The 11,521-nt window shown below is 48.2% G+C and overlaps 1 protein-coding gene across 1 annotated transcript in view; it reads right to left on the bottom strand.

Moving 5' to 3' along the window:
* VWA2 (von Willebrand factor A domain containing 2) overlaps positions 1–11,521 on the bottom strand; it is a gene marked incomplete at both ends in the record, with an annotated part of 52,183 nt that continues 40,662 nt past the window's right edge. Inside the window, 8 exon segments of the mRNA XM_079712061.1 lie at positions 1–112; positions 916–1,045; positions 1,679–1,867; positions 1,870–2,229; positions 3,288–3,659; positions 3,662–3,740; positions 11,141–11,175; positions 11,342–11,449. Coding sequence (XP_079568187.1) covers positions 1–112; positions 916–1,045; positions 1,679–1,867; positions 1,870–2,229; positions 3,288–3,659; positions 3,662–3,740; positions 11,141–11,175; positions 11,342–11,449 — 1,385 coding nt within the window.

Here is an 11,521-nt window from a genome sequence, read left to right as displayed (position 1 = left end):
TCAGCGCCCAGGGGACCCAGGCCTTCTTGGTAGCAGCTGGGAGGGGGGCAGCTGCTGCCCTCCTGCAGGCTCTCGGCTGGGGCCACGTGCCTTGGGGGCGTCTCCTCTCAGGGCCCCCGGGAAAGAAGCGAACTTTGAGGACACGAGGAGTGAGTCCTCTTCTCAACCAACTAGCTGCCCCAAGGGCCCCATCATGCCTTGCTCTTACTCTGTAAGCCAAGGAAGAGGTGCCCCTCACATCACGCCTGGTATCAGGAAGCCCACCTCTACCAGTGCCTGAAAACCCAGGGCTCCAATGGGAATCATCCTCTGGCTGCCGCTGCTGTTCTAACTTTAAATTCATGAACAGCGGCCACAGGTGGGCCAGAGTGCTGCCCTACAATCATTCTCTGTGTCCTCACTCTGGTCCCCTTCTCTCTAGACAGTTACTAGTTCTCTTCCCTCCTCAACCTCCATGTCTCCCCATCCTCACTCTCAGCTGAGCAAACAAACGCTCGCAACTCCCACCGACTTCCACTGCCACGTCTACCCACCCACCTGTCCCTGTGCCACAGCCTCTGCCTGCCTTCCAGTTACTCTGGGTCCACTTGCTCCTCCTGCCCAGTCATCAATTTTCATCAATCAGAGTGTGTGCTCAGCACCATCTAATACACTTCGTGCTGTACTTATTTGCTGTCTCCCTCACTAGAATGGAAGCTCCACGAGGGCAGAGATCCTCTCTGTCCTGCCTCCTGCTCTGTTCCCCGCACCTAGAATGGCACCTGGGATGTAGGAGGCACCCACTGAATGTTTCCTGCATGAACGAACAAACGATTGATTCCTTCCACTGATGCCCTAGAGCCTCCTTTGGCTGTGGCCCTGGGACTCAGGACTCAGAACAGCATCCCAGCTCCCAAGTGCACGCAGGCATCCCACTCACGGCTCTCGCAGTGCGGGCCGTCCCGGCCGTCGCGGCACTTGCAGCAGTAGCTCCCGTTGTGCAGGACGCAGGTGCCCTCGCTCATGCATGGGCTGGGTGTGCAGAGGTTCACTGGCCGCTTGGCTTCTGCAACGGAGCACGTGCCAGCAGACCCAGCCTGGGCTGGCCCCGAAGACCCCGCTCTAAGGAAGCCCAGTACAGAGTTGAGGCCACCAGAGCAGCGTCTTACACATCTTAGTGGCGCCATGGGCCTCTGAGCCACAGGTTAGTTGGGCCCCATACTGCACGGCCGGTCAAAGACCCGACTTCCACCCAGCTTTCCTACACGTGTACAGAGACTCCCTCTCTCGGACACACACAGCAGTGCTTATTGTTATTATTACAGCCACATGCTTTTTAAAAAGTGGAAAGGATGTCACTGGCAAAAGGAAGGCTTGGAGTCCGGCTGTGCTGGCTGTGTCTGCCCCTACCAAGGTCAGTGCCAAGCCGGGGTCCTATGCGTATCCTAATGACGTCTTCTTTTTAAGTGGGGTGCATACATTCTCAAGTTTGGGAAGAGGTGCCTGTGCTAAATTATCTGCACCTTAAATGTCAGGTGAGTGACATTCGTGTGAGTGTGGCACTCAGCATAAAGCCCGGCATGTGGAAAGTGCCCGGCAGTTGGGAGAAGTTGCTGTCCCTGTAATGATGTACATGAAGGCTCAGGCTGAGGTCCTCCTTTGGAAGCGGCCCCGAGGGTGTGGATCGCCCCCCACTCACCTCTGCATGTCCACTCGATAAGCGTGTCCTGGTGGTGCCTCAGGTCTGTGTAGGCTGCCATGTGGATCAGGGAGTCCTGGGGACCTGTGAGCCTCCGCAGTGCCTCCCTCAGGACGGGCCCCACGCCCATCACCAAGACAGAGATGCCGTTGTCCCTCAGCTTCTGGGCAGGGACGGCCACGTCCTCTGGCTCCTCCCACCCGTGACCACCACCGCAGCCTTGGGGACACCAGGCCGGGCGCCCCTCCGGACCGTCATCACCTTGTCATAGGTGTGCAGCAAGGCCGTGCCTGCCGAGCCCACCCCACCCAGGTAGGGGGCCTGGCTCCTGGCCCGCAGCGCTGCAGTGCCGGTGAGGTAGGGGTCCAGCCCAAAGGCTGTCTGGACCTGGCCGCCATACACCACCAGGCCAATCTGTGTCACGTCAGGGTTCACGTCAAACCGGAGGGCACAGCTTCTCACGAAGCTCCGCATCTGGGCGAAGTCCTCAGGCCCCACAGAGGCCGAGGCATCCAACATGAAGACCAGGTCCAGAGACTGGGCCTGGCAGCCTGCAGAACAAGAGGAGTGGACCTCAGGGGGCAGCAAAGTGGGGACTGCTCTGGGGTGAGCGGAGCCCAGGTCAGCCGGTCTGCTGTCCACTGCAGTATCCGTCCTCCACCCTCTCCTAGAATGGTAGCAGGACATGTGAACGCTCAGCTAGACCACATTCCTAGCCTCCCTGGCAGCCGGGTGTGGCCACATGACAAGTTCTATATAATGGGTTGTGATTGCAAGTAATTGTGCAATTTCCAAGTTATGTCCTCAAAAGGAAGCTGCTTGCCTTCCACTTCCCCTTTGCCCTCTTCTTTCTGTCTGAGAAACAGTGACCCTGGAGTTAGAGGTGGAACCACAAGATAGCTGAGCCACCCTGCTGGCCCTGGCCGCTCACCTCTGAACTGTTATGTGAGAGGAATAAACGTCCACTGTGCGTAAGCCATGGAGCTCTGGGGCCTCATCTATGCCATCACGGAGTGCCCGCCACATGCCGTGCACTGTATACAAGGCACTAATTATACCATGTGGACCAAACTGCCAATGCCTGTCCTTGATCAGCTGACAAACATGAAACCAACAAAGAATTACAAACTATGTGAGCAGCCATGGGGGAAAGGAGCAGGGTGCTATGAGAGGGACCAGCAGGGGCAACATGGGTGGGTAAGGATGGGGTCGGGGCTCCTCTGAGGAGCGACATTTCAGCTAAAGACTGAAGATTCAGAACTCCTTAACAACAATAAATAACAATAATAAATAGCAATACCTACAGTTCTGAGCGTATACTCTGAGCTTACTGTGTACTAGTGTGTATGGTGCTTGCCTTACTTCATCCTCACAAAAGCCCCTCTGGAGGTACTAGGTACTACTATTAGTCCAATTTTACTGACCAGTAAGCTGAGAAGTTACTCATCACAAGGCTAGCATACAGAACAGTCGGGCTGTGCTTGTGGCTCCCAGTACAGGCCCTGGTTAACTCGCTACCAAAGGGAGGAAGGGCCTGCCACTGGCCAGCCGGTCCCCGGGTTGGGCGAGGCTGGCCCGCAGCTGGTGCCGGTGCAGGACTGGTCCTTACCTGGGCGCTGCTGGCTGCACAGCTTTCCCCGCAGATTCAGGATTTGGCCGCACAGGTCCTGCGGGCCGGCATAGATCATGATGCGTGCCAGGCTGCCCGTGACCTCCTCCAGGTCCGCCCGCATGGCCTCGCTGCCCACGCCCAGCAGGAGCAGCTCCCGGGCCCTGGCAAAAGGCGCCGGGCCGGCCACCTGGTCCTGAGAGCGTGCCTCGGTCATCAGGACCATGGCCCTGTGGGGCTGGTCCAGACCCGTTCCAGCGGTGCTCCTGAAGCCGCGCTCCGCCGCCTGCCGCGGGGCCTGGCCTGTCAGGGTGGCGCCGCCACCGAAGGGCAGGTCGTCGAGGCTCCTGACCAGGTCCGCACGTCCCGCTACTCGCCCACGGCCACGGCCACGGCCAGCTCCGCGCCGTAGCGGGCCACGCCCATGCGCGCCCAAGAGCCCTCGCTTTGGGGCTGCCAGGATCACAGCGGCCGTCACGCTGTGGAGCACGCAGACCACCGTCCCACCCAGGACCCCCCAGCCGCCACGTGGGGCCGGAGCCGCCTCCCTCCCAGGAGGGAGATGGGACACTGACACAGAAGCTTCAGGGCCTAGTGACCAGTGCAGGTCACAGGGTTAGACACGACCGGACACAGAGCTCCCTGGCTCCTAACAAGTGTCTCCATCTCACCACTCTTTCAAAAGACAAAATTTTTTCTATAACTTTTTCCCATTATGGTTAGTGCTTCTTGTGTCCTGTTAGAGGAATCTTTGTCTACCCCAAGGTCATGATACGCTCCTATGTTTTCTTCCAGAAGCTTCACAACTCTGCCTTTTACATTTAAATCTATGATCCATCTGGACTTGATTTTTTGTGTAGCTTGTGAGGTAGGGAGTCAACATATATATTTTTTTCCCATATAAGTCTCCAATTGACCCAGCACTACAGTTTTTAAAAAGTGACTATTTAACAAGTCCCGTCCTATGTGTCAAGCATTGTGCTAAGAAGATTATTTCAAACTCCCATAACCGTAGGGGGTAAAGCCAGTTATAATCTTCATTTCACAGTTTTAAAACCAAAAGGGGTTGAAGCTTCTCACTCCTCCTCTTCTTGCAAGAGGGGAGAAGAGACTCAGCCCAGAACCAGGACCCAGTTCGGCCAGCTCCAGCCTGTAGCAGGGCTCTGCGATGCTCACAGATCAAGCAGTAGCCATTCTAAAGCTAAGAAGCCAGGAGCCGTGTCCTACCCAGAGCTCCACCACCTGAGTTACTTCTTTTTTTTTTTTTTTTTTTTTTTTCTTTTTTTTTTTTTTTTGCTTTATCACAAATTTAATCAGTTATATGTATACATATGTTCCCATATCCCCTCCCTTTTGCGTCTCCCTCCCACCCTCCCTATCCCACCCCTCCAGGTGGTCACAAAGCACCGAGCTGATCTCCCTGTGCTATGCGGCTGCTTCCCACTAGCTATCTACCTTACGTTTGGTAGTGTATATATGTCCATGCCGCTCTTTCACTTTGTCACAGCTTACCCTTCCCCCTCCCCATATCCTCAAGTCCATTCTCTAGTAGGTCTGTGTCTTTATTCCTGTCTTACCCCTATGTTCTTCATGACCTTTTTTTTTCTTAAATTCCATATATATGTGTCAGCATACAGTATTTGTCTTTCTCTTTCTGACTTACTTCACTCTGTATGACAGACTCTAGGTCCATCCACCTCATTACAAATAGTTCAATTTCATTTCTTTTTATGGCTGAGTAATATTCCATTGTATGTATGTGCCACATCTTCTTTACCCATTCATCCGATGATGGACACTTAGGTTGTTTCCATCTCCGGGCTATTGTAAATAGGGCTGCTATGAACATTTTGGTACATGTCTCTTTTTGAATTATGGTTTTCTCAGGGTATATGCCCAGTAGTGGGATTGCAGGGTCATATGGTAGTTCTATTTGTAGGTTTTTAAGGAACCTCCATACCGTTCTCCATAGTGGCTGTACCAATTCACATTCCCACCAGCAGTGCAAGAGTGTTCCCTTTTTTCCACACCCTCTCCAGCATTTATTGTTTCTAGATTTTTTGATGATGGCCATTCTGACTGGTGTGAGATGATATCTCATTGTAGTTTTGATTTGCATTTCTCTAATTAGTAAAGATGTTGAGCATCCTTTCATGTGTTTGTTGGCAGTCTGTATATCTTCTGTGGAGAAATGTCTATTTAGGTCTTCTGCCCATTTTTGGATTGGGTTGTTTGTTTTTTTGTTATTGAGCTGCATGAGCTGCTTATAAATTTTGGAGATTAATCCTTTGTCAGTTGCTTCATTTGCAAATATTTTCTCCCATTCTGAGGGTTGTCTTTTGGTCTTGTTTATGGTTTCCTTTGCTGTGCAAAAGCTTTTAAGTTTCATTAGGTCCCATGTGTTTATTTTTGTCTTTATTTCCATTTCTCTAGGAGGTGGGTCAAAAAGGATCTTGCTGTGATTTATGTCATAGAGTGTTCTGCCTATGTTGTCCTCTAAGAGTTTGATAGTGTCTGGCCTTACATTTAGGTCTTTAATCCATTTTGAGCTTATTTTTGTGTATGGTGTTAGGGAGTGATCGAATCTCATACTTTTACATGTCCCTGTCCAGTTTTCCCAACACCACTTATTGAAGAGACTGTCCTTTCTCCACTGTACATTCCTGCCTCCTTTATCAAAGATAAGGTGACCATATGTCCGTGGGTTTATCTCTGGGCTTTCTATCCTGTTCCATTGATCTATCTTTCTGTTTCTGTGCCAGTACCATACTGTCTTGATTACTGCAGCTTTGTAGTATAGTCTGAAGTCAGGGAGCCTGATTCCTCCAGCTCCATTTTTCGTTCTCAAGATTGCTTTGGCTATTCGGGGTCTTTTGTGTTTCCATACAAATTGTGAAATTTTTTGTTCTAGTTCTGTGAAAAATGCCAGTGGTATTTTGATAGGGATTGCATTGAATCTGTAGATTGCTTTGGGTAGTAGAGTCATTTTCACAATGTTGATTCTTCCAATCCAAGAACATGGTACATCTCTCCATCTATTTGTATCATCTTTAATTTCTTTCATCAGTGTCTTATAATTTTCTGCATACAGGTCTTTTGTCTCCTTAGGTAGGTTTATTCCTAGATATTTTATTCTTTTTGTTGCAATGGTAAATGGGAGTGTTTCCTTGATTTCACTTTCAGATTTTTCATCATTAGTATATAGGAATGCCAGAGATTTCTGTGCATTAATTTTGTATCCTGCAACTTTACCAAATTCATTGATTAGCTCTAGTAGTTTTCTGGTAGCATCTTTAGGATTCTCTATGTATAGTATCATGTCATCTGCAAACAGTGACAGCTTTACTTCTTCTTTTCCAATTTGGATTCCTTTTATTTGCTTTTCTTCTCTGATTGCTGTGGCTAAAACTTCCAAAACTATGTTGAATAAGAGTGGTGAGAGTGGGCAACCTTGTCTTGTTCCTGATCTTAGTGGAAATGGTTTCAGTTTTTCACCATTGAGGACGATGCTGGCTGTGGGTTTGTCATATATGGCCTTTATTATGTTGAGGAAAGTTCCCTCTATGCCTACTTTCTGCAGGGTTTTTATCATGAATGGGTGTTGAATTTTGTCGAAAGCTTTCTCTGCATCTATTGAGATGATCATATGGTTTTTCTCCTTCAATTTGTTAATATGGTGTATCACGTTGATTGATTTGCGTATATTGAAGAATCCTTGCATTCCTGGGATAAACCCCACTTGATCATGGTGTATGATCCTTTTAATGTGCTGTTGGATTCTGTTTGCTAGTATTTTGTTGAGGATTTTTGCATCTATGTTCATCAGTGATATTGGCCTGTAGTTTTCTTTCTTTGTGACATCCTTGTCTGGTTTTGGTATCAAGGTGATGGTGGCCTCGTAGAATGAGTTTGGGAGTGTTCCTCCCTCTGCTATATTTTGGAAGAGTTTGAGAAGGATAGGCGTTAGCTCTTCTCTAAATGCTTGATAGAATTCGCCTGTGAAGCCATCTGGTCCTGGGCTTTTGTTTGTTGGAAGATTTTTTATCACAGTTTCAATTTCAGTGCTTGTGATTGGTCTGTTCATATGTTCTATTTCTTCCTGATTCAGTCTTGGCAGGTTGTGCATTTCTAAGAATTTGTCCATTTCTTCCAGGTTGTCCATTTTATTGGCATAGAGTTGCTTATAGTAATCTCTCACGATCTTTTGTATTTCTGCAGTGTCAGTTGTTACTTCTCCTTTTTCATTTCTAATTCTATTGATTTGAGTCTTCTCCCTTTTTTTCTTGATGAGTCTGGCTAATGGTTTATCAATTTTGTTTATCTTCTCAAAGAACCAGCTTTTAGTTTTATTGATCTTTGCTATTGTTTCCTTCATTTCTTTTTCATTTATTTCTGATCTGATTTTTATGATTTCTTTCCTTCTGCTAACTTTGGGATGTTTTTGTTCTTCTTTCTCTAATTGCTTTAGGTGCAAGGTTAGGTTGTTTAGTCGAGATATTTCCTGTTTCTTAAGGTGGGATTGTATTGCTATAAACTTCCCTCTTAGAACTGCTTTTGCTGCATCCCATAGGTTTTGGGTCGTCGTGTCTCCATTGTCATTTGTTTCTAGGTATTTTTTTATTTCCTCTTTGATTTCTTCAGTGATCACTTCGTTATTAAGTAATGTATTGTTTAGCCTCCATGTGTTTGTATTTTTTATAGCTCTTTTCCTGTAATTGATATCTAGTCTCATAGCATTGTGGTCGGAAAAGATACTTGATACAATTTCAATTTTCTTAAATTTACCAAGGCTTGATTTGTGACCCAAGATATGATCTATCCTGGAGAATGTTCCATGAGCACTTGAGAAAAATGTGTATTCTGTTGTTTTTGGATGGAATGTCCTATAAATATCAATTAAGTCCATCTTGTTTAATGTATCATTTAAAGCTTGTGTTTCCTTATTTATTTTCATTTTGGATGATCTGTCCATTGGTGAAAGTGGGGTGTTAAAGTCCCCTACTATGATTGTGTTACTGTCGATTTCTCCTTTTATGGCTGTTAGTGTTTGCCTTATGTATTGAGGTGCTCCTATGTTGGGTGCATAAATATTTACAATTGTTATATCTTCTTCTTGGATCGATCCCTTGATCATTATGTAGTGTCCTTCTTTGTCTCTTCTAGTAGTCTTTATTTTAAAGTCTATTTTGTCTGATATGAGAATTGCTACTCCAGCTTTCTTTTGGTTTCCATTTGCATGGAATATCTTTTTCCATCCCCTTATTTTCAGTCTGTATGTGTCTCTAGGTCTGAAGTGGGTCTCTTGTAGACAGCATATATATGGGTCTTGTTTTTGTATCCATTCAGCCAATCTGTGTCTTTTGGTGGGAGCGTTTAGTCCATTTACATTTAAGGTAATTATCGATATGTATGTTCCTATTCCCATTTTCTTAATTGTTTTGGGTTCGTTATTGTAGGTCTTTTCCTTCTGTTGTGTTTCTTGCCTAGAGAAGTTCCTTTAGCATTTGTTGTAAAGCTGGTTTGGTGGTGCTGAACTCTCTCAGCTTTTGCTTGTCTGTAAATGTTTTAATTTCTCCATCAAATCTGAATGAGATCCTTGCTGGGTAGAGTAATCTTGGTTGCAGGTTTTTCTCCTTCATCACTTTAATTATGTCCTGCCACTCCCTTCTGGCTTGTAGAGTTTCTGCTGAGAGATCAGCTGTTATCCTGATGGGGATTCCCTTGTGTGTTATTTGTTGTTTTTGCCTTGCTGCTTTTAATATGATTTCTTTGTGTTTAATTTTTGACAGTTTGATTAATATGTGTCTTGGTGTATTTCTCCTTGGATTTATTCTGTATGGGACTCTCTGTGCTTCTTGGACTTGATTAACTATTTCCTTTCCCATATTAGGGAAGTTTTCAACTATAATCTCTTCAAATATTTTCTCAGTCCCTTTCTTTTTCTCTTCTTCTTCTGGAACCCCTATAATTCGAATGTTGGTGCGTTTAATGTTGTCCCAGAGGTCTCTGATATTGTCCTCTGTTCTTTTCATTCTTTTTTCTTTATTTTGCTCTGCATTAGTTATTTCCACTATTTTATCTTCCACCTCACTTATCCGTTCTTCTGCCTCAGTTATTCTGCTATTGATCCCATCTAGAGTATTTTTCATTTCATTTATTGTGTTTTTAATCGATGCTTGATTCATCTTTAGTTCTACTAGGTCCTTGTTAACTGTTTCTTGCATTTTGTCTATTCTATTTCCAAGATTTTGGATCATCTTTACTATCATTATTCTGAATTCTTTTTCAGATAGACTGCCTATTACCTCTTCATTTGTTAGGTCTGGTGGGTTTTTATCTTGCTCCTTCTCCTGCTGTGTGTTTTTCTGTCTTCTCATTTTGCTTATGTTACTGTGTTTGGGGTCTCCTTTTTGCCGGCTGCAGGTTCGTAGTTCCTGTTGTTTTTGGTGTCTGTCCCCAGTGGCTAAGGTTGGTTTAGTGGGTTGTGTAGGCTTCCTGGTCGAGGGGACTAGTGCCTGTGTTCTGGTGGATGAGGCTGGATCTTGTCTTTCTGGTGGGCAGGTCCACGTCTGGTGGTGTGTTTTGGGGTGTCTGCAGACTTTTTATGATTTTAGGCCACCTCTCTGCTAATGGGTGGCGTTGTGTTCCTGTCTTGCTAGTTGTTTGGCATAGGGTGTCCAGCACTGTAGCTTGCTGGTCGTTGAGTGAAGCTGGGTGCTGGTGTTGAGATGGAGATCTCTGGAAGATTTTCGCCGTTTGATATTATGTGGAGCTGGGAGGTCTCTTGTGGACCAGTGTCCTGAAGTTGGCTCTCTCACCTCAGAGGCACAGTACTGACTCCTGGCTCCTCAATTTGGGATGATTTGTTGTCTATTCATGTATTCCACAGATGCAGGGTACATCAAGTTGATTGTGGAGCTTTAATCCGCTGCTTCTGAGGCTGCTGGGAGAGGTTTCCCTTTCTCTTCTTTGTTCTCACAGCTCCCGGGTCTCAGCTTTGGATTTGGCCCCGCCTCTGCGTGTAGGTCGCCGGAGGGCGTCTGTTCTTCGCTCAGACAGGAAAGGGTTAAAGGAGCAGCCTCTTCGGGAACTCTGGCTCACTCAGGCCGGGCGGGAGGGAGGGGCACGGAGTGCGGGGCGAGCCTGCAGCGGCAGAGGTCGGCGTGACGTTGCACCAGCCCGAGGCGCGCCGTGCGTTCTCCCAGGGAAGCCGCCCCTGGATCTCGGGACCCCGGCAGTGGCGGGCTGCTCAGGCTCCCGGAAGGGCGGTGTGGACAGTGACCTGCGCTCGCACACGGGCTTCTTGGCGGCGGCAGCAGCAGCCCCAGCGTCCCACGCCCGTCACTGGGCTCCGCGCTTTCAGTCGCGACTCGCGCCCGTCTGTGGAGCCCCTTTAAGCAGCGCTCTTAATCCCCTCTCCTCGCGCAGCAGGAAACCAAGAGGGAAGAACAAGTCTCTTGCCTCTTCGGCAGCTCCAGAGTTTTCCCGGACTCCCTCCCGGCTAGCTGTGGCACATTAGCCCCCTTCAGGCTGAGTTCTCGCCGCCAGCCCCAGTCCTCTCCCTGCGCTCTGACCGAAGCCCGAGCCTCAGCTTCCAGCGCCGCCCGCCCCGGCGGGCGAGCAGACAAGCCTCTCGGGCTGGTGAGTGCCGCTCGGCACCGATCCTCTGTGCGGGAATCTCTCCGCTTTGCCCTACCCAGGTATGTGGGGAGTTTCTTGCCTTTTGGGAGGTCTGGGGTCTTCTGCCAGCGTTCAGTAGGTGTTCTGTAGGAGTTGTTCCACGTGTAGCTGTATTTCTGGTGTATCCGTGAGGAGGAAGGTGATCTCCGCGTCTTACTCTTCCGCCATCTTACCCGGAAGTCTCCCTGAGTTACTTCTTCATGGAACCCTCAGTGTATCATTTGAGACATCAGATCAGTGGTGTACTAGAAAAGCAGGTGGCCCTAACTCCAGGGCTAGTTCCTACCTAGTAGCTAAAAGGGTGGCAGGTGAGAAGCAGGAACCCCGGCTCCACTGCTCCCCAACAGAGTCTGGGAAGTCCTGTGCACACGTACCGCAGTCAGCCTCCCCTCCAAAGGCTGGCGGGCAGAGGCAGTGGTACCTGTCCAGTCCTTCTGGAACACACGTGCCTCCATTCTGGCAGGGCTGCGAGTCACAGGGGCCTATCAGAGAGATGCCTGTTAACAGCCTGGCACATCAGCCCAGAGATGTGAAGGGGTTTGGCTACCCTGCCC

This window comes from Hyperoodon ampullatus (assembly GCF_949752795.1).
Source record: "Hyperoodon ampullatus genome assembly, chromosome: 1".
NCBI lineage: Eukaryota > Metazoa > Chordata > Mammalia > Artiodactyla > Ziphiidae > Hyperoodon > Hyperoodon ampullatus.
The sequence above is the reverse complement of the archived record's forward strand: the minus strand, read 5'-3'. Positions and strand labels throughout refer to the sequence as shown.